The sequence below is a fragment of the Polypterus senegalus genome, chromosome 7 (genome assembly GCF_016835505.1).
Source record: "Polypterus senegalus isolate Bchr_013 chromosome 7, ASM1683550v1, whole genome shotgun sequence".
In the NCBI taxonomy this organism is placed as follows: domain Eukaryota; kingdom Metazoa; phylum Chordata; class Cladistia; order Polypteriformes; family Polypteridae; genus Polypterus; species Polypterus senegalus.
Window position 1 is genome coordinate 120,230,612 of NC_053160.1, and position 24,325 is coordinate 120,254,936.

Genomic DNA, 24,325 nt, shown 5'->3' on the forward strand with positions numbered 1-24,325 from the left:
ATTTCCGTGGGAAAGATATGAGATAATCTGTCCTCTTAAGAAGACCTTAAGAGTTTCCCAGAGTATTCCTGCAGAGATCTCGGGGATGTATTTGTCTCTAGAAAGAATTTGATTTGTTTGGATATAAATTCAGTACAATTCTCGTCAGCTAATAGAAGCGGTTGAGGCCATCTGCGGGTGAGTGTATGGGGCTTAGTAATTTCAGCTCCAAGGTGCATGGTCCGAAATAACAATAGCATCGTATTTACAAGATTTAATCTTAGGCAAGAAGTTATTGTCTATAAAGAAGTAATCAATCCTTGAGTAGCAATGATGTACTGGTGAGTAGAAAGAATATGTTCTTGAATTTGGGTTTAAAACCTCCAGGGATCTGATAAGTTGTGATCAGTTATAAACTTTGTAATTATCTTTGCGGTGTTTGGACGTATCCCCTGTGGAGGAAGTCTTATCTAAAAGTGGATTTAAACACAATTAAAGTCCCCAGCCATTATAACTTTATGAGTGTTCAGATTGGGAATGGATGCAAATAAATTTTGTATAAATTCCTTATCATCAACATTAGGTGCATAAACATTTATCAAAATCATTTTACAGTTAGATAAGTCTCCCATGACCATTACATATCTCCCTTCAGGATCCAATACTACATCTGATGCTACAAATGGTACTGTTCTATGTATGAGAATTCCCACCCTCTAGTTTTCTTTGTAAAACTAGAATGGAACATTTGGCCAGTCCAGTCTTTTGCAGCCAGAACTGATCCTTACTTAGTAAGTGGGTTTCCTGTAAAAATACTATTTTAGCATTTAGACCTGTTAGGTGAGAAAGTACTTTCTTTCTCTTTAATTCGTGATTCAGGCCTTTAACATTCCAGCTTACGGTTAACTGTCCCATCATGGAGACACTGATTCTGAGTTTTTGATGTCATTTTATAGTCTTAACTGGAAGTGAAATAGTTTAGGTCTTAATTTCCTATTTCCCCAAGAGTTGTTGCCATGCAGCTTATTATTACGTTGATAGTTATAATTATAAAGATTGAGATGATAGATTAAGTATAGATCAAGCCAGCTCTCTTTCTCTCCCCTTAACCCCCACCCCCCCTTTTGCCTCCCCAAGTGAGGCTAAAACCCACTTCACACAGTCCCAGTCCTCTGACATACCCAGAGACAGAGCACGTCCAAAGCACAACAAGCCCCATGCAGTGGCGCTTTATGGTTAAAAGATAGAGATATCTGTTACCAATATAGTCTTTAAAAGAGAAAAAAAAAAGAATTTTGCACTTAAAATATATATATAGTCTTCAGCAATTTTAGTGCATTAAGATGATACACCCAGATAATAAACCCAGGTGATGGTGTTAAAGATGTGTCCAAAATAAGCATAACAAGTCTTAATGCAGTAATAGCAATAACAGTAAACCAAGGGTATGATATTGAACAGTCTTGTTTAGGGTACACATGAAATAATTAGAAAAGAAAAAGAGAAAAAAAAAGTAATTAAGCACAATAAAACATAAACAGATAGCGCCCTAGTAATACTAAGTAATAATAAGAATATATGAGAATATATGCTGATAAAAACCCGTATTTTAAAACAAATAGATCAGACAGTAGATTATTAATCCTAGCTTTATCATTTACCGCCATGACTCACTATTATGTATCAGAATAGTCCCGGGATCAGCTTTCTTAATTCATTTTCTGCTTCTTCCTTGCTAGCGAAGACATAGAAATGACCTTGCCATTCCACTTTCAGTTTTGCCTGGATACAGTAGGCTGTATTTGACACTGGCTTGCCGTAGCCGCTGTTTAATATTATAGAAGGCTGTGCGTTTAATAGCTGTTGCTGGAGAGAAGTCAGGGAAGATACGAATGTGGTTATTTTCATATATAATATCTTCCTTGTTTCTGAGGAGTGCCATCACCTCTAGCTTAAATGATAATCGTTCAAAACGAACTATAAAAGATCTTGGTCGGGTCTGACGGTGTTTGATCAGCGCACGCGTAAGCCGCTGCTATCTCAGATTCTGCTTTAAAGTCGCCCCCGATTATTTTAGAAAAAAGTTCAGCTGCGAATTTCACAGGGTTTGAACTTTCTCGATTCTCCGCAGACCTTCAATTCTGACATTATACCTTCTACTCCCATCTTCTAAAGCAGCCAGTCTGTCTCCAAGTTTTTCTCGAGTTTTTGCATTCGAACTGACATTTACTGCTCTTTCCTCGGCACTGGCAGCTAAATGTTCGGCCATTTCAATCCGATTCGTGAATGTCTCCTTAAGATGCTCCAATTGATCAGCAAGCGTGCTCAGTTTAACCGAGTTTTCCTGAATGCGCTCTTCAATTTTACCCAGCACCTGTCGAAGTTCAAGTTGCACCTCTTGACGCAGCCTTTCATTTGCCTGTTGGAATTCCTGTCGCAGCCATTCATTGGCCTGTTTCATCTCCTGTTCCATTCCTGTTTCAGTCTCTCAAGTGCCTTTGCCGTTGCTTTCTCATTAGCCTTCTCGCTTTTCTTTATATCTTGCGTGAGCTCAGCGAGCAACACTTTCAGTTCAGATAGTTCAATTGTGCCTTCTTGTACCGTAGATGAAGCAGCAGACTTTGCTGAAGCCGGTGTCCCCGCTGCTCCAGGCTCGCGTAATTGCGTAATTGAAGTTGCGGACTTCCCAGCCCTTTCCAGTTTCAGGTTATCTTCTCCAATCGGCGAGCTATCCACATCTGCACTCACGATCGCACCTTCGCTCCCCTTTTCGCTCTCAGCCGGCGACGATGTAGCGGACCGTGGTCCCGAGGAGTCTGTGCTTTCGCTCATCTGATCCAGGTCTGTCTCTGATAGGCCGTATCTTGAACTGGGGCTTGCTGATCGCAGCTTGGATGTAGCTTTAGTTTTCGATTCTTTCGAACCCCCCTTCTTGTTGGCCATGTTTATATGTGCTTACATATACTGTAGCAGTCCCTCTCGGGTTGAATACATACAGAATATCTCAGAATAATAAGGAAATAATATGAAAAATAACACCACTGCTAGCGGAGCTCCACTTCAGACGTCCATCTCCCGCATCGGACGAGACCAAACCCGATGTTTCGGTTTTAACCTTACTATAATACTTTTACCTGTTTAATTGTCTGTATTTGGATGCAATTCAAGAGAAAACTCCAAATAAAAAGCTGAAATAAAAGGAAGCATGTTGGGCATGGGAAAATACATATTTCTGAATTTCTTCTTAAATATAAATATCAAGCCAGAGCACTTTTGCTATTGTGGAAGAATAAATGTGAATTAATTAAAAATAAAATTAATTAGAAGTGAGACTGGCCCATTGATTTATGAAACTGGTTGGAATGAAATCTGCAACCACAGTGGTACCCCAGGATTGAATTTGAGAAACCCTGTTCTAGTGTATATACCGGTAGCATTCACAAAACTATATATATCAAAAAATAGTTTGAAGTTTGAAAATAATGGCTTTCATAAGTTATTAAATGAGGTGAGAAAAATCATTCAGAAGAATATCAAATTCATCATGTGGATAGATTAAAACAGAATATCAGCAGAAAAATACTGAAAACAAACAGAGTCAAGGAAAAGTTATAGCTACGCATAATTATTTTAACAGCTTCTTTTATCACCACAAATAAATACACATAGAAAACAATCATGAAATAATTGAAAAAGAATTTTGGATACATGGCCCCTACAAAATTGCTGTTTGTGTCAACTAAAAGCTGAAATATTCCCAGCTGATCCATGTTCAAGGGCTGCCAAATGATTAAAAAATGGCATCAAACATTAAATAACAATATACATATATAGGGGCATTTTCCTGATGCTAACTGAATGTAATCAGTGCTACTACTGTTCAAGAAAAAGGATGAAAAGACCTGGGGCCTCATGCTTAACGCCATACGTAGAATTCACACTAAAACATGGCATACGGACAAAAGTGGAAATGTTCGTACGCACAAAAAAATCTAGATGCATAAATCTGTGCGTTTGCCAACTTCCATGTTCTTTCACTCCATAAATCCCAGTCAGTGTGAAATGTAACTGCTTGTTGGTTTAAACAGATGATATAAACAACAAAAGGAACTCAATCGAGTGACATAGACAGTCGGAGAAACTCGAAAGCTCAAGTTCACAAAGTCGCACAGTACCCAAAATATAAAATAAGTTGTCAGATATCAAAGTCGCCGCAAAAAGGTGAGTTGTAGCCCACCATCTCAGTATCATATGAAAGCTTATCAGGGTACAGAGAAAAGAAAAATAAAATAGGGACACAGTGGGGAAAAAAGCTTGAAATGTCAACTTTAATCTGAAATTTCCACTTTAATCACGTAGTTTATTTTGTCATTAAAGTAGAACATCATAAACTTCATCTTAAAATCGTTTAATTACTAGTTTATTCCCCTGACATCTCTGCAGGAATACTCTGGGAAACTCTTAAGGCCTTCTTAAGAGGACAGATTATCTCATATCTTTCCCACAGAAATAAATCCGATAAGAAAGTAGCAGAGATAAAAAGCGAAATTACTAAAATAGATGAAGAACATGCCAGACTACCAAGTGAGACTCTACATAAGAGGAGGCAGGCTCTACATTCAGAATTAAACCTCTTGACAACTAAAGAAACCGAACAACTAATTTACAAATCCAGACATCATTATTATGAACATGGAGAGAAAGCTAATAAGCTTTTAGCGCAACAAATCCACAAGCAAGATGTACGCAACGCAATCTCGGTAATTACTAACACAAACGGAGATAAAATCATCGAACACAAAAATATAATGTACACTTTTAGAGACTACTATAAATCCCTATATACTACTGAGTTTAAAGAAGACAATATACAATCTAATGCATTTCTGGATAAATTACAGATACCACAAATTGATGCTATTAGTGTGGAGGAGCTCGATAAACCTCTGTCATTATCAGAATTACTGGATGCTATAAAGTCACTCCAAGGTGGAAAAGCAGCAGGCCCTGACGGCTACCCTGCAGAGTTTTACAAAAAATTCTACGCTCAGCTAGCTCCCTCCTATTAGCAACATTTACAGAAGCCAGAGATAACCAATCTCTTCCACAAACCTTTCGCCAAGCACTAATCACTGTCTTCCCAAAACAAAATAAGGACTTATTACAATGTGCATCATACAGACCAATTTCACTTCTGAATAACGACGTTAAAATACTCTCTAAAATCATAGCTAGAAGGATGGAGAAAGTGCTCCCTCAGTAATATCACAAGACCAAACTGGATTTATTAGGGGCCGACACTTATCTTCAAATCTTCGACGCCTGTTTAATGTAATATACTCACCAACTAAATCAAACACCCCAGAAATATTATTATCATTGGATGCAGAAAAGCATTCGACATGATTGAATGGAAATACCTTTTTACTATTTTGGAGAAGTTTGGGTTTGGCCCGAACATTTGTGCATGGATTAAATTACTGTATACTAACCCAGAAGCTTCAGTTTGCATCAATAACATTTGCTCAGACTACTTTAAACTAGAACGTGGCACAAGACAAGGATGCCCTTTGTCACCACTGCTGTTTGCAATTGCCATTGAACCACTGGCAATACATTGTCGAAATACTGATCAGATAAAGGGGATTAGCAGAGAAGGACTGGAACAGAAAATCTCATTATATGCAGATGACATGGTACTGTATATATCGGATTCCAGAAAATTCTGTGCCTGCAGTCTTAGCAGCACTCACAGAATTTCAAAAGCTCTCTGGTCTCAGAATTAATCTGAATAAAAGTGTACTCTTTCCGTGAATTCGCAAGCATATAATATTAGATTAGACACCCTTCCTTTTATCATTGCAGAACAGTTTAAATACCTCGTAAACATCACAAGTAAACATAAAGCTCTTTATCAACAAAATTTCGTCTGCATGGAAAAAATTAAACAAGACTTGCATAGATGGTCAACCCTTCATCTCACACTAGCTGGAAGAATTAACACTGTTAAGATGAATATTCTTCCTAAGCTCCTTTTTATTTCAAAACATACCAATATACATTAATAAATCGTTCTTTAAGCAATTAGATTCAACAATAACCTCATTTATTTGGAATTCTAAACATCCACGCATCAAAAGAGCGACCCTACAAAGACAAAAGGCAGAAGGCGGCATGGCTCTACCTAACTTCCAGTTTTATTACTGGGCAAATATACAGTCGATAAGAACCTGGACACAAATAGAAGAACATACACAGGCATGGACCGCAATAGAAGTAAAATCCTGCAGTACTTCTTTGTATTCCTTGCTTTGTGCACCAATAAACACACGTTATCGGCAATACACTAATAACCCAATTGTGCTCCACTCACTTAGAATCTGGAACCAATGTAGAAAGCATTTTAAGACGGAGAAGCTTCTTTCTGTGGCACCCCTGCAAAAGAACCACCTCTTTCAACCCTCACAAACATGTGCAGTTTTAATATCTGGAAAAATTTGGAATTAACTTGCTTAGAGATCTTTATATAGACAACGTCTTTGCATCCTATGAACAATTACATTCCAAATTTAACATTCCAGCTACAAATTTCTTTCACTATCTTCAAATCAGGAACTTTGTTAAACAGAACCTTCCAGATTTTCCTCATCTTGCACCCTCATCCACGCTGGAAAAATTATTGCTCAATTTCAAGGAGTTAGACTCCATCTCTACAATATATAAAATCCTTTTACAATCCCTTCCTTTCAAAGATCCAAGAGGACACTGGGAAAATGATCTCTCAATTAATATATCAGAAAAGGAGTGGAAAGTAGCAATGCAGAGAATTCACTCAAGCTCCATATGCGCAAAGCATACAATTATACAACTCAAAATTATATATCGAGCACATCTGTCTCGACTAAAACTCTCCAAAATGTTTCCAGGACATGATCCAACCTGTGAACGCTGCAAATTAGCTCCAGCCTCACTAGGTCACATGTTCTGGGCCTGCACCAAATTAACATTATTCTGGACAAAAATTTTTAATTACCTCTCAGACAGTCTTGGACTCACAATCCCTCCTAACCCATTAACAGCTGTGTTTGGGGTTCTTCCAGAGGGTCTTAAAGTGGAGAAAGACAAACAAATTGTGATTGCATTCACTACACTTTTGGCACGCAGACTTATTCTGATAAACTGGAAGAACCCAAACTCTCCTCTTTAAGTCAATGGGAAACTGATGTGTTATATTATTTAAAATTGGAAAAAATCAAATACTCAGTTAGAGGATCTGTGCAGACTTTTTCAAAACATGGCAGGATCTAATCAGTAATATTTTGAAATGATTTTATAAAGCACAGAGAATTTGTTGATTTAGGTATTTTTAAAAGCCTTAAATTTTACACCGTTTGGCTTGCTCTCTCTCTCAAGGGTGGGGATCGATCTGTTCTTAGTATAATTTTTTTTTTTGTAAAAACGTGATTGCTATGTATTGATTGTAATAATATTAATAAATAAATAAAAAAAAAAAAAAATTTACTAGTTTACTCTCATTGTAACTAAAGTAGCACGTTAAATGCTTTGTTTTGTATGTGTTCTTCTATGTGCTCTATGTGTGTGAATCACATGCTTCTTAAATGGGTTTTCTCTTCCTCCGACAAGACACAGAATCCATTATATTCATGATATTACAGCTCTCTTAATAATTTAAATACTGAAATGTATACTTGATATCATTTTCATGATGATAGGAGTTAAAGCATGTACTAAACATAGGAACACAGTGGCGCAGTAATAGTGACGAGCTGGCACCTCGTCCAGAGATTGTTCATGCTTCACGCAAGATGCTTGCTGCGCCGTGCATGACCTTTGATGAAATAATTTATTGTAGCAGTATTGTCTCTTTCAAACGTACTAACCCCTAATTCTTGTCCTTCCTTTTCTTTCTCCAAATACCCAATCAGCTCTGTAATAGATGTAAAGCCATCTGTAAGCTGAGAACGGCAATTCTTCAACTTTTAAGGAACATTGAAATATCTTCGTAGTACATGTTTAATTATTCTATCCATCTGTCCTTCCAGTGTCGCACCAGCCCCAGCAAGAATACAGCGTGAGGCAGGAGCAATCCATGAACAGGGAGCTAGCTCCTTGTTAGCACTGCAACACTGTGTCCTCACATGTTTCATTATTAATAATATAGATTATTTAAATGAAGTTAAAGTTTTATCTGTATAATAAAGTTAATGTATAATAAAGAATTCTGAGGGAACTCCCACAGGAGCTCTGCTTTGACTCTTCAAAATGACTGAAAACCTCTGAAATTTGCTCTCTTAAGCTAAAATGTTATGGGAGGAAGCCACCACACTTCTCTTTGTGAACCTGACAGTTGAGATCCAGTTTGCCAAGCAAAACAGTGAGTAGTATGTAGGCTGAGAAGCAGTCATCACTTGAAAGATGGGAATTTCAGCATCTAAATTCTTGTTCCAGAAAGAGCAATGGCTTTTCTGGTATAGTGTATATAAACAGAATACCAACAGCCTATATCTCCATAACTCCAAATCAAATTGAAAAAATGCTCAGTCCTCAGCAAAACAGTTTCTAGGAGAGCAGGTTCCACTGCACTCTGATCGTGCTCTGGACTTAGAGATGCAGTTCTCCCAATACTGAAAGCTTGCTTTCACTCTTTAATACTAAGAATCCTAAATCTCTACATCCATAAAAAACAATCTGTGACAATAACAAATTTAGGAACAAACTGGATACATGCAAAATAATTTTTACAACTTTAGAAGAATATAAATCATTCTAATAAAGTTAACAACAAAAGATGGTGTAGGAGTGGGGGAGACTACTAAACAATCAAATGGCTGTGGTCCATCTAATAAAATAATAAATAATGAAACTGATTATTTTAAAAGATTAGATGAAACCCTTCTTTTTTTAGAAATTAGAACAATTAATATCACAACTGGCAAAAACTATCCAATGCTTAAGTAAAATTTATCTCACAATTACATTATAATTAAAATATTAAAAAATTTCAGCAACAATACTTTAAATTACAGAGTGTCTGATAGAATTTGTAATCAGAATCACATACAATTGAAATGCCTATTAATAACAAGTCTAAAAATAATAATCCTACCTGGTAAATCAGAAAACAGAAGAATGCATTCATTAAATCCATTAGCGAGTAAGCGATCTCTCAACTGCTGAAGAATGGCTACACCAATGCAAAATGGGAAAGATGAATTGCCCAGAAGGAGTGTGTCCCATAGATGGAAAATCTTGTGCAAAGGAAACACATCTGTGGAGTAAACATTTATATACATATATATTATAATTACATATAAATGTTTGAGCACCTAGCTAAGCATTTGTAATTCTCTTTGTAATTGTGACTCTGTTTTGCTCATAAGTTGTACAGTTAGTACTAGTACTCTTTGCCTTACACATATAAAAGAATTAATGTAGTGTTTCTTTATTTATTTTTCTTGCTCATCTAATAAGGTGATACCACTGTCCTATAGTGTCCAATTTATCCATCATTATGTGCATTTACATATAATGCGCAAAGCACCTATTGTCTGTTTGTATGTCCAGCCATTCATCCATCCCTCAGTTGACCAATTATGTTGAAATGCGGAACACTTATTCTTCAAGGAAAATAGCCCTGTATAAAGTTCTGAAATTTAAAAATCTCCTACTGAAAAACACTAGCGAATCTGCAAACCTATCCATCTTAAAACAGAAAGGTATTCTGTGCGACTTAAACTACAAATAATTTTTCTGCTTCAATTTTACCTTGACAGCAGTTATAGCAACTTCTATACTTTGCATATTTTCCTCTTTTTCACCTTTGGTAGCTGTTACTGACAGCGAACAGATCCCCAAATAAGTTAATGAACTTATATGCACTAGCAGGCTGCATACGTGACTGGAAAGTTACTTACTGTCACAGGCTGTTTGCACAGGTGTCTGGGCAAGCAGACATTATAGGATCTGCAAGTCCAATTTAATGTGCATGGAAACCTTTTCATCAGCACATCGTTTCTGCTTTAAGAGGTCTTCCCTGTCCGCAAAAAGGCTGACATGGCAAGTATATTAACATTATCTTTGGCTACTGTTGGTCTGTAAAAACCTGGCTATACATTGCCAAAGGTCCACAGAGCTCCAAACACCAGTAAACTCAAAGGCAACCCACTCTTATATCTAAAACTAATTGATCAAGCTGGTCAAAAACCCACAGGGTAACCCTGCCCTTTAATCAAGCATTAATAAACCAAGCTTCTTGAAACTCCACAGAGAACTCCAAGGTCCACAAAGAGATTCTCTGACTAAATATGGTCAATTTGTCAAAATGGTTAAAAACCACTGTAACTTAAAAGACCTTCCTAACCCTAAAAGTATAACATACAAGCAAGGAAAACAAACGCATATATACTGTAGATATAAATAAAGTACCCTGTGGCATGACTGTTTCATTTACACTATAATTTACTAAGGTGCCAGGACATCAGATTGACACATTAGCCCCAATTCAGGTTATGCATCCTGATAAAAAAAAAAAAAAACCTGAAGAATATCAAAATGTCCTGGTATTATCAGGGTGTCCATCTAATAAAGTTTCTCAGTGCCACAACAATGCTTCACTGAAACAAACATCGTCATAAAATATTTATAACAGCGTGCACAAAACCCCAAGAGGAAACCCTGCTTGATTAACAACTCATGTAATATTTAAACAGCATTGCAAAGAGAAACAAGAAGCAGACAAAAACAGACTACCAACATTTATTTGTTTATACATCAAGAACTGTGTGCAATCCTATGTGTTTACTTGCAAAATGATCAAACACAGAAGGAATTAATTACAAAAGTTTTTTATTTTCTATTTAGGTTATGTTAATTGATACTTGCAAATTGTCAATGTATATGAATATGAGGTGTGTGTGTGTGTAAGAGTGGTCTTCACGATGGACTAGAGTTCAGCAAAACTCAAGGAAGATGTAGTTAATAAGCTCTATAAAGCTTGAGGTGTGGCATAGCTATTACTTCACTAGAAGCTAAAAGGGAGGGAGATAGAAGCAGAGAAGGGAGAAGCGTCCTAGGGTCCAAGACAAGCTGGGACAACAGCATCCCTAAGTCATTTTAAACACTACTACAGCTCAGTAAATGGGCCCCACAACCATAAGGGAGAGGGGGTGAATACTGTACATAGTTCATAATATTTCTTTTCTGTATAATGCTTACTTCTCTACTGTTCTGAGCCTCAATTCTTAATAAAAAGTTCTTCCCTTGGTTGTCTACATTTGAGAGACTCCTGTGTTTTCCTTCCATTACCCATGAAGAGGTAACTACTTCACATTCAGAGGTAGAAAACATTCAAATCATTGCATGGGCCACAATGAATGCACAGCTTATAAATGTCATTACTGTTTAAAATAAGCTAGAGTAAAACATGATTCAGTGTTAGAACTTTATTGTCTGTCTGTGGCTTTCAGAGTACATCCATATTAATAAAATTGTTCATTACCTTACCAGAGCCAAGAAAATGACTCTGAAGCACTAATGCCTGACAATGGTATCCTTTAACTTATCAAGTTTGCCTTTATCTTGTAAATAATGTACACTATTTTATATTATAATCTTGTTCAAGCTTTGTCCCAGAACACACTCTGGTGAACTTTTTTGTGTGTTTGACTATTTTCTTTGTCCCTTCCTCCTGTAACTGTTAATCATTTTCATTTTAATGGGGTGCCAAAAAGAATAGTTATTCATACAAAGTCTGGGTGCTCTGGTGCTGCAGCAATTAGAACAGTTGTCCCTTAAGGGACTTCCAAAAGATCCCTGTTTCTCTCAGCTACAGTACTCATTGTGCACCTCCCTGCTCCCTGAATAGTTTCCAAATTATTCAAGAAGAATTTACCTCTTGTTTACAGTAGTTTTGATATTCTATTTTTTGACTTTAACTTGTCAAAAAGACATGATTTAGAGGTTATACTTTTGGAGTTGTGATTCAGTTTTCAAGGATTAATAGTTTAATTATTCTAATTACATAAGTATTGCTTTTTACTTTTGCTTATGTCTAGAGGGTGTCATATTTAGGATTTTATTTAAGAGCTTTCTTATCTGTAATAAGCTTTTGTGGTTTAATGTTATTTCTTTTTGTTAGTTTGTTTCAGGTATCATTAATTTTTTGCTTAAAGTACTACCTCAGGTTTCAAATCTCTGGAAAGCAAAGCTCCTTAATAATAAAGTCTCAATAAAATGTTATATAACATGTGCAAATTCAAGTACCAGTCTGCTAGAGTAGTTCTTGAGTCAATGTGCAATTTCCTTACAAAGAATAGTCGTCTTCTGTCTTTGATATATTCTATACTCTGAAATGCAAAGTTATTACAGTATATGCGAGGGTTTAGTTATTTTATATTGTCACACATGTATGCAGGAGGACTGTCCAGAAAGCTCAGGTATAACCATCAATACTAGTCTAAAGCAAGAGGGTGTGCCATCTCTAAGTACATCTTCAGTTTCCTCTGCAGCTTTGACCAAACTCAGGGATACGATGCTTAATCCCACCTCAATGCATCTTCCAAGCCCCATCCCTTCTGGGATAGGACCTATATAAACAGGAGCCAACACAGGGAGGTTCTCACTGTTGGACTCATTAGCAAAGGAGATGGAGTATCATAGTACTGCTTTCTTTTGTGTTTTATTTACTGTTTGTGCCAAATTAGGCTAATTTCTGTTATTAAGCAGGGCTGTTCAACCTGAGATCCCAAGCCTCTCACATATATGTCTTTTGAGTTTCTCACAACACAAATTGACTATATATATATATATATATATATATATATATATATATATATATATATATATTTTTTTTTCATTATATAATAATTATTTTCCTAGCGTATCTTGAAAATGTAAAGTAATATCTTTAGAAACCAAAATGCAGATTATAAACAGGGTAGAAGCTGGAGAAAAGAAATGCATTGTGGCAGAATCACTGAGGTTAGCACCTGGTCATGAGAGGAGCTGGTCCGGAGTGTGGAAGGGGAAGACACAGATGAAGAGCATTTACCTGCAAGCATTATAGAGATGCTAAGTCCATTAATCTTAGTATATGGCCAACCTTCTTAAAATCCTGGGTTTGATCCTCTCACTGAGTTGAAGAAAGTGAGACAAATTCTGTTGCCTCAAGTGAGGGGTCAGAAGTAGCTGCCAATTTGAAAAGTCTAGACAGTAAACAAGCCAGACAAGAGTGTGTGCAGTCAAACAGAAAGAGAAGCTGGAGGCCACAAATGACAGTGGCACTGTAGGGCAGCCAACAGAAGACTTGGCAGAAAGTATGGTATGAACAGTATCCACACCGATGAGATCACACCAAATTCCTCCCTCATCCAGGATCATTAAAATAATTATCTGTATTTCTCCTATATTAAATCTACACCTCTGATGATGAAATTCCATATAGCAAACTAAAATCTCCAGGTGCATTGATTTTGTTAGACAAAGTATTAGTGCTGTGACTCTCAAAGGTCATGCGAAAAGACTTGTTGATGCACGCTATATCATTCTAATAAGGTTTAATAACTACTAGTCATTTTACTCCTATAAAAAAAACAAAGAAATACAGCAAAACACACACACTTTTTTATATGAAAGCAATTATTGCACTTTATTTCATACACATGACAATACTGCTTAATCAGAACAAAAGCTGTCAAAAGTACTAGCTGGTGTTTTATTCACAACCAAAAACTTTATGAGCAAACTCTATAGATCAAAATACACACTTGTACACTACACACTAAGTTAACAACTTTGTCACCTCTTTCATTGAAATGGCATTAAGATTGAGTCCAGCTTACAATTATATTTGCCAAAAGATCAAATAACTACATAAAAATGGTACAACCAAAGTCACAGAAGACATCTCTGAAAATATCGCACACAATACCTGGACTGTAAACATTTTAAAGCCTTAATCAGATGGGATTAGTTTTAGAACAGGAGGTGGGGTAATATAATTATTACTGATGGACCACTCCAATTTATAGTGTCTCGTTTTTTTTTTGGTTTTTTTCTTAATTTTATTTTAATTTCATTTATTTGCTGGGGGCCAAAGCCTATTCCTATGATTACAGGTACAAGATAGGAACTAAACAGCTGCCAGTCCATCAGAGGGTAAACAACCAAATCCACGCTTGTTTAAAAGTGTTTGAGATATGAGAACAAAATGAATCCTTTTGAAAAACTCACACAAACACTATAAACTGATCAAGCTCTACATAGTCAGTGACCATGCTGATGATATGAGGCAGCAGCTTTAACCACCAAGCCAAAGATAACCACTTACTTCTCTTAAAAATAATTTTAATTTTACTAGAGAGAATATAAACATGAGGACAATGCACTTTAAAGACATACTTAGCACAAACCTTCTATTTGTTTTAAAATGAATATTGAGGATTTGAGTAGTAAATACAAAAACTTTTTTTCTATTTAAGAGGAAATGATTTCTAGAACATCTTCTACCTATATCTACCACTTTTAGTTCACGCACATATTGAACCCTTATGAGTCTTCAGGCATTATCTACAAAATCACTTCCTCTATTTTACACTGTCCAATTGATACAGACTGAGGCAGCTGAACAGATTATGTGCTTCCGTTTTAGAACATCTGGAAACTATTATCACTGATAAAAATGTGTGCGTTTAATGATTTATTTTAAATAATTTCATACTCTTCTATGTTAGTCTTATGAAAGTGTCAGCAAATTATTTAATTCCTATGAGGCCCACTTTTTCCTCGAAAACACAACAGTTCTTTACTATTCAAAAATTTATGACTTAACTCAGCACTTTTAAACTTCAATTTATAATTGGGCATGTCATTAATATACTAATTTCTCCCAATGCACAAAATTATACTATATTACTTGCATCTTTACGCATCTGCCATACATTGATATTTTATTAAATAACTGCTTAAAATGGAAATATTTGTAATTCATAATTTACACTAATATCTAGTCACATATAAACATACTATAAATGAACAGTACCCTATTAAAATAGCAAAGTTTCAATGCAATGTACAAAACTTGATCTGATTTCTGCACATATTTTGTCTTAATGATCTTCCATTTTGGAGTTATGTACATGACATGTACAAAAACCTTATATCTACATGGTACGCTGTTAGGCTCTCAAAAAGCAATTAAATATACAAACAATTCATAAGGTAGCTAGTATCTAAAAGTACAGAAGGTGTTGAAATATTTAGTGTAGTATATTTTCAGATAAGCTATAAATTATTTTCTTTTATTGATTTTATTTAAAGAAAACAATATTCCATACAATCAAGTCGATCTTAATAAAACAGAATTCAACCCCTGCCTGAGAGAAAGAAGGAGCGGCAACACCATGAACAAATTTTTCAAATCAACAAATAAATAAAGGAGAATGTCCTTTTCTCCGATATAAATGCTTATTCTAAGGTTTAATTAATTAGACCTTGCAATATTTAAAAAAAAAAGTTTTGAACATATCTTGTACATGAGAATTTATTTTTTGCCCCGATTTCAAATAGCATAGAACATCTGCTACCCACTGACTTATAAGAGGGAGGCTGGGATTCTTCCAGTTGAGCAAGATAAGTCTAGTTAGTGGAGTAAAGGCAATTACAATCAATTTGTCCGTCCACTTTAAGCCCATTCGGGAGTACACCAAACACAGTTCTTAATGGGTTAGGAATGACTGTGACACCAAGACTGTCTGATAGGTATTCAAAGATTTTTGTCCAGAATGATGATAATTTGGAGCATGCCCAAAACATGTGGCCCAGTCAGGCTGGAGCTAGCAAAGTTCACAGGTTGAATCTTGTCCTGGATACATTTTGGACAACTTTAATTGAGATAAATATGCTTGATAAAAGATTTTAAGAGGATTGATTGAATGCTTTGGACACGTGCAGCTGGAGTGCTCTTCCACTCCTTTTCTGAAATGTTAAGTGAAAGATCATTTCCCCATCATACCCTGGGATCTTTGAAAAGAAGAGCCTTTAAAATGTTTTATATATTATTGAAATGCCGTCCAAGTCTTCAAGACTAATCAATATTGCCTCTGGAAATGAAATGGGTGGGATGTGAGGAAAATTGGGCAGGTTCCTTTTAGCAATGTTTCTGATTTCAAAGTATTGAACAGACAAATTGTGTTGATGGGAAGTTAATTTGAAGTGTACTTGTTCATACGATACAAAGATATTATCTATATAAAGTTCTCGAAATGTTTTAATCCGAGACATTTTCCAAGTATTAACAGCTATGCAGGTTTGAGTGAGTAGAAAATGGTGATTATCATGTAGAGGTGCAACAGATAAAAGCTTCTCCATCTTAAAGTGCTTCCTGCATTGGTTCCAAATTCTAAGTGATTGATGGACAATTGGATTATTAGTATATTGATGACAATTTGTATTCACTGGGTCACAAAGCAGTGCATTTGAAGAAGTCCATCCATCAATCTATTATCCAACCCACTATATCCTAACTCCGGGATCACAGGGGTCTGTTGGAGCAAATCCCAGCCAACACAGGGTGCAAGGCAGGAAACACACCCCGGGCAGGGCACCAGCCCACCGCAGGGCGTGCACACACACACACACCAAGCACACACTAGGGACAATTTAGAATCACCAATGTATACGGGGATGCTCTGAAATACAAAAAGACGCTCGGGAAGGATGTTCATCTTGACAGTATTGAATCTCCCTGCTAATGTAAGACGGAATATAGACCATCTGCTCACATTTTGTTTAATTTTTTCCATTGTGACAGACAGGGGGCAGTATCGCTCCCTTGAACCCCTGTCCAATACGCCAGACACCAGATAAAAGTCCACAAGTTGACTTTATTAATACAGCACAGTGCACAAAGCACTCTCTCCTCCACAATACTCATTCAATACAATAATACTAACCACAATAAACTCTCCAACACTCCAAGACGCGTTGTCCTCCTACCACCCAGCTCAGCTCAACGCTCTGGTGCCTCTTTCAGTCTTTTATAGTCCTTGTCCAGGAAGAGTTTTGCCCTCTCTGTCCACTTGACTAGGAACACTTCCGGGTCAAATAAAAACCCTTCTTTTTTACCCCGGAAGCACGTCATTCCCCTTGTCCATGTGTACTTCTGGGGCGTAGGGAAAATAGTCACTGCTCCTCCCTGCAGTGCCTTCTAGTGGCCCCCATGGTATCCAGCAGGGCTGTAAAGGAAAACTCCAACGTCCATAATTCCCTACTGGCATTCGGGGCACCTCCATGCAGCAGGGAGGGCTCCGTCTGGCGGCGTGGGGGTATTGGCCGGGATAAATGGCCAACCATCCATCACACCATGCATATAGTAAATTTTTGTTGAAAAGGATCTTTATATTTACAGTGCATCTGGAAAGTATTCACAGTGCATCACTTTTTCCACATTTTGTTATGGTACAGCCTTATTCCAAAATGGATTAAATTCATTTTTTTCCTCAGAATTCTACACACAACACCCCATAATGACAACATGAAAAAAGTTTACTTGAGGTTTTTGCAAATGTATTAAAAATAAAAAAACTGAGAAATCACATGTACATATGTATTCACAGCCTTTGCTCAATACTTTGTCGATGCACCTTTGGCAGCAATTACAGCCCCAAGTCTTTTTAAATATGATGCCACAAGCTGGGCACACCTATCCTTGGCCAGTTTCGCCCATTCCTCTTTGCAGCACCTCTCAGACTCCATCAGGTTGGATGGGAAGCGTCAGTGCACAGCCATTTTAAGATCTCTCCAGAGATTTTCAATCGGATTTACGTCTGGGCTCTTGCTGGGCCACTCAAGGACATTCACAGAATTGTCCTGAAGCCACTCCTTTGATATCTTGGCTGTGTGCTTAGGGTCGTTGTCCTGCTGAAGGATGAACCGTCGCCCCAGTCTGAGGTCAAGAGCGCTCTGGAGCAGGTTTTCATTCAGGATGTCTCTGTACATTGCTGCAGTCATCTTTCCCTTTATCCTGACTAGTCTCCCAGTTCCTGTTGCTGAAAAACATCCCCACAGCATGATGCAGCCACCACCATGCTTCACTGTAGGGATCGGATTGGCCTGGTGATGAGCGGTGCCTGGTTTCCTCCAAACGTGATGCCTGGCATTCACACCAAAGAGTTTAATCTTTGTCTCATCAGACCAGAGAATTTTGTTTCTCATGGTCTGAGAGTCCTTCAGGTGTCTTTTGGCAAACTCCAGGCAGGCTGCTATGTGCCTTTTACTTGAGTGGCTTCCATCTGGCCATTCTACCATACAGGCCTGATTGGTGGATTTCTGCAGAGATGGTTGTCCTTCTGGAAGGTTCTCCTCTCTTCACAGAGGACCTCTGGAGCTCTGACAGAGTGACCATCGGGTTGTTGGTCACCTCCCTTACTAAGACCCTTCTCCCCGATCGCTCAGTTTAGATGGCCGGCCAGCTCTAGGAAGAATCCTGATGGTTTCGAACTTCTTCCACTTACAGATGATGGAGGCCACTGTGCTCATCGGGACCTTCAAAGCAGCAAAACATTTTCTGTAACCTTCCTCAGATTTGTGCCTCGAGACAATCCTGTCTCGGAGGTCTACAGACAATTCCTTTAGCTTCATGCTTGGTTTGTGCTCTGACATGAACTGTCAACTGTGGGACCTTATATAGACACGTGTGTGCCTTTCCAAATCATGTCCAATCAAATGAATTTACTACAGGTGGACTCCAATTAAGCTGCAGAAACATCTCAAGGATGATCATGGAAAACAGGATTCACCTGAGCTCAATTTTGAGCTTCATGGCAAAGGCTGTGAATACTTATGTAGATGTGCTTTCTCAAATTTTTTATTTTTAATAAATTTATACAAACCTCAAGTAAACTTATTATTAAACTTAGTTATTATGGGGTGTTGTGTGTAGAATTCTGAGGAAAAAAATGAATTTAATCCATTTTGGAATAAGGCTGTAACATAACAAAATGTGGAAAAAGTGATGCGCTGTGAATACTTTCTGGATATGCTGTACTTGTGATGTTTACCCCTAAGTATTTAAAGTGATCTGCTAAAATAAATAAGATGTTGTCCAGGCCAATATTGTGTGCTAGAGAGTTCATTGGAAAAGGCACAATTTTATTCAAATTATTTTGGGTCCAGATATATTTTTAAACTCTGCTTGTGCATTGAGGACTGCGGGAGCAGAAGTTTGTGGATCTGATATATACAGTACCGTATCAAGTCCTTCTCTGGTCATCCCCTTTATCTCTGATACATTTTGAAAGTGAATAGCCTATGGCCCAATGGTGACTGCAAAGAGCAATCGTGATAGGGGGCATCCTTGTTGAGTAGCAAGTTGTAGTTTGAAATAATGTTGTTAGTGGAAACAGAATCTTCTGGACTGGTTTAAAGTAGTTTGATCCATGCACATACAGGTGCTGGTCATTTCCTTTGGAAATCAAGGTCCCAGAGTCTGGAGGAAGAAAGCAGAGGCACAAAATCCACGTTGCTTGAGGTCCAGTGTAAAGTTTCCACAGTCAGTGATTGTTTGGGGTGCCATGTCATTTGCTGGTGTTGGTCCATTGTGTTTTCTGAGGTCCAAGGTCAACGCAGCCGTCTACCAGGAAGTTTTAGAGCACTTCATGCTTCCTGCTGCTGGAGAACTTTATGGAGCTCCAGATTTCATTTTCCAACAGGACCTGGCACCTGCACACAGTGCCAAAGCTACCAGTACCTGGTTTAAGGACCATGGTATCCCTGTTCTTGATTGGCCAGCAAACTCACCTGACCTTAACCCCACAGAAAATCTATGGGGTACTGTGAAGAGGAAGATGCAATACGCCAGACCCAACAATTCAGAAGAGCTGAAGGCCACTATCAGAGCAACACGGGCTCTCATAACACCTGAGTAGTGCCACAGAATGATAGACTCCATGCCACACTGCATTGCTGCAGTAATTCAGGCCAATGGAGCCCCAACTAAATATTGAGTGCTGTACACGCTCAAAATTTTCATGTTCATACCTTTCAGTAGGCCAACATTTCTAAAAATCCTTCTTTTGCATTGGTCTTAATTGATATCCTAATTTTCCGAGATACTGAATTTGGGACTTTCATTAGTAGTCAGTTATAATCCTCAACATTAAAAGAAATAAACATTTGAAATACATCAGTCTGTGTGTAATGAATGAATCTAATATACAGGTTTCACTTTTTGAATGGAATTACTGAAATAAATCAACTTTGTCATGATATTCTAATTTTATGACCAACACCTGTACATTTGTGCCCAACTCAAATCTGTGCAATGTGGTTACTATTCAGTCCAATTCAACCACGTGAAATGCTTTTTCTGCATTTTGTAGATAATAAGATCTCTGGCGTGTTATAATTTATGGGTTTGTATATTATATTAAACAAACATTGAAGATTAGAAGCTAAGTTTCTTCCTTTAATAAACCTGGTTTGGTTTTTTGCAGAGACTCTACCATCTCAGACAGCTTAGGAAATTTGGGATTTCTTCAGGGAAAAGTAAAAATCAGGAAACGTTACATCAACATAGTTTAGATCATCATAGTATAATCTTATTTCATTCCACAATTTAAAGAGTTTTCTTTTTTATCATAGCTCTTAAAAATATTTGCTTTATACATATTTTATTGTTAATGTTAATTACCAAGTACCTGAATAAATTACCATTATTCCTCTCAGCAATCCATTAGACTTTTTCCTGATTCAGCTTAATCCTGTGGCAGTATCAGGCACAATGCTGTAGTCAAAACAGACTGAATGCCAGTATAGAACATGGTAAACTAATTCATCAGCACTGCCATGGTACTTTAGTGGCCTAAGAATAAAAGTTTACCGGCAATGTTAACTATTAGGTGATACGCATGTACTCTGATCATATTTCTTAAGAAATTAAAGCCAGACTTAGAAATTAACTGTTTTTATTAAAGCTGAGAAATAATTGGCTCCAGAATTATATGAAGTGTGTGTATGTATATATAAAAAATTGGGAAGGTAAATAGAAAGAATCTCTATATATAATCTTCATTTGGATCTTGATCTTTGTTTGTCCGCGAATGAATTAGAAGAAGAAGCACTAGATGGCAGTAGAGAGACAGCTAAAACATAGGCATTGCATTAAGAATCTCCTCCAGGCTTATACTACTGAAGACTGTAGTACTCCAGTCACCCCTCAAAACACAGACATTCAAACTAAACAAATTGTTGTGCTTTAAATTAACTAAAGAGATCTTCATTTAGATCTTGATCTTTGTTTGTCCGCGAATTCCACGCATGCGTAGACCACCTTCCAGTTTAGTACATTGTTGTTACTCACGGATGTCAACAATGTGCCAGAATAACGAAAGGGTTGGTGGACAGTGTTACACTGGTTAGCTCCTGAGGTCTGGTTAAAGAATGAGATTGCCGATGATAAAAGGTACATGCCTACGTAACATATGAATGAAAGACAGAAAGTGGGTAAAATGAATGACAACATAATAGCACGTTCCGGAAATTATTATTGTGTTGTAGCCGGCGAGTGCTGCTCGTCTCACAGTTGCACCATGGCTTGCTCACGTCAGTGAAGTGATCCCTATTTATGCTTGGATACCTATGAGCCTGGATACCTATGTGTCCCCCATTTATAACCATTGCTCCGTGTATATTGCCTTACTCTTTGGATTGCCACAAAGCAACCTGCGAGACTGAAGAAAGGTTGAGAAGACATCGTGAGAGGAAACGATAGCGTCATGAAAACGAGACGGACTGTGAACGGACAGAAGCAGAAATGCTCCTACACCACCACATAATTACTATTCGGACAGTGATTCCAAGTAGGCTGTTCCTATCGAATCAATGTCCAAGGGTTTTCTTTTGTAATTTTGTTTCCCTTATAAAAAATCATAATGCTGTGCAACGAAGGGCCCAGTTCACGACTGGCAGCCGTGTTTAAACAGGGAGCCCTTTACAGACAACTTTAGCACGCGCAACGTAGTTGGGCGCACATGGCTAGTATATAAACTGCTCAAAAAAATTAAAGGAACACTTTGAAAACACATCAGATCTCAATGGGAAAAAGAAATCCTCCTGGATATCTATACTGATATAGACTGGGTAATGTGTTAGGAATGAAAGGATGCCACATCGTTTGATGGAAATGAAAATGATCAACCTACAGAGCCCTGAATTCAAAGACGCCCCAAAAATCAAAGTGAAAAAATTATGTGGCAGGCTAGTCCATTTTGCCAAAATTTAATTGCTGCAACTCAAAATTGTACGCAGCAGTTTGTATGGCCCCTGTGTTCTTGTATACATGCCTGACAACATCGGTGCATGCTCCTAATGAGATGACAGCTGGTGTTGTGGGAGATCTCCTCCCAGATCTCGACCAGGGCATCACTGAGCTCCTGGAAAGTTTTAGGTGCAACCTGGTGGCATTGGATGGACCAAAACATAATGTCCCAAAGGTGTTCTATTGGATTTAGGTCAGGAAAGTGTGGAGGCCAGTCAATGGTATCAATTCCTTCATCCTCCAGGAACTGCCTGCATACTCTCACCACATGAGGCCAGGAATTGTCGTGCACCAGGAGCCACTGCCCCAGCATAGGGTCTGACAATGGGTCCAAGGATTTCATCCTGATACCTAATGGCAGCTAAGGTGCCTTTGTCAAGCCTGTAGTGTTCTGTGTGACCCTCCATGGATATGCCACCCCCGGCAATCATTAACCCACCACCAAAGTGCTCATGCTGAATGATGTTACAGGCAGCATAATGTTCTCCATGGCTTCTCCAGACCCTTTCACTTCTGTCACGTGCTCAGGGTGAACCTTCTCTCATCTGTGAAAAGCACAGGGCACCAGTGGTGCATCTGCCAATTCTGATATTCTATGGCGAATGCCAATCGAGCTGCATGCTGCTGGGCAGTGAGCTCAGGGCCCATTAGAGGACATGGGGCCCTTGGGTCACCCTCATGAAGTCTTTCTGGTTGTTTGGTCAGAGATATTCACACCAGTGGCTTGTTGGAGGTCATTTTGTAGGGCTCTGACAGTGCTCATCCTGTTCTGCTTTTCCCAAAGGAGCAGATACCGGTCCTGCTAATGGATTAAGAACCTTCCATGGCCCTGTCTAGCTCTTCTACAGTAACTGCTTGTCTCCTGGAATCTCCTCCATGCCCTTGAGACTGTCTTAGAAGACAGAGCAAACCTTCTGGCAATGGTATATATTGATGTGCCATTCTGGAGAAGTTGGACTACCTGTGCAACTTCTGTAGGGTCCAGGTATCACCTCATGGTACCAGTAGTGACACTGACTGTAGCCAAATGTGAAACTAGTGAAAAACAGTCAGAAAAGATGAGGAGGGAAAAATGTCAGTGGCCTCCACCTGTTAAACTATTCCTGTTTTGGGGGTCCATCTCATTGTTGCCCCTCTACTGCACCTGTTGTTAATTTCATTAACACCAAAGCAGCTGAAACTGATAACAACCTCTGCTACTACTTAACTGACCAGATCAGTATCCCAGAAATTTCATTGACTTGATGCTATACTCTCATTAAAAAGTGTTCCTTTAATTTTTGAGCAGTATATATATATATATATATATATATATTTTCTTAGCTATTTGCCGATTTCATTCAGGCGATGTAACAGCAAAAGCTTGTTTTATTTTCTGATCCCTTGCTAGATACAGACAACCTTAGAGGGAATTTATAGCTGAACATCTTGGAAAATGTATGTGACGCCTAGAAGGACAAGATGCTAACAGCCAAATAGAATTACTCCGAACAATAAAACACCTACAGTATGAAAGAAAAAGTAAAGATCATAACTAGAAATGCAAAAAATATGTAAGCTGACTCTAACAAAAAGTGTCAAGTGTCAGATTCTTGTGCATATGTCTTTATTGATTTTCAAGACATTTTACAGTGTGAAATCTGTCCACCAGACTTGTAGTGCTCACCATTAGTTTCTGTAAGATCAAAGCAAATAAAAATATGCAGTTCAGCCACCTTCAAAGACTTTTAACACTTCATATAAGTTTACTGAATAATTTTTATTAAAAAAGTAAACCATGTTTTGCTTTTGTTTTACCTTTCAATTAAAGTAAGCACACTAAGTTTTTAATGTATTCAGGTGTGAATGAACAGCAGTAATAAGATGGAGTGTTTTTGAATTTTTGCTATATCATGTGGTTGAAATGATTGTTTCTTTGTAGGATAATTTTGTGCAGCCTCTATATTCTTTTGTGAATCACTGTATTCATAAGCATTCAATATAACAACATAAAATATAGATGCTGGTAACATA

General features: G+C 37.8%; 1 protein-coding gene across 6 annotated transcripts in view; it reads right to left on the reverse strand.

Annotated features, from left to right (window-relative positions):
* The window catches only part of tbck (TBC1 domain containing kinase), a 255,240-nt gene that overhangs the window by 114,703 nt on the left and 116,212 nt on the right, over positions 1-24,325 (reverse strand). For 5 of the 6 annotated variants that reach the window (XM_039759206.1, XM_039759204.1, XM_039759203.1 and 2 more), the window contains exon 22: positions 9,107-9,268. The exons of the other annotated variant lie outside the window; for it this stretch is intronic. In XM_039759206.1, coding sequence (XP_039615140.1) covers positions 9,107-9,268 — 162 coding nt within the window. The remainder of the gene's footprint in view (positions 1-9,106; positions 9,269-24,325) is intronic. 6 annotated transcript variants of the gene reach the window in all.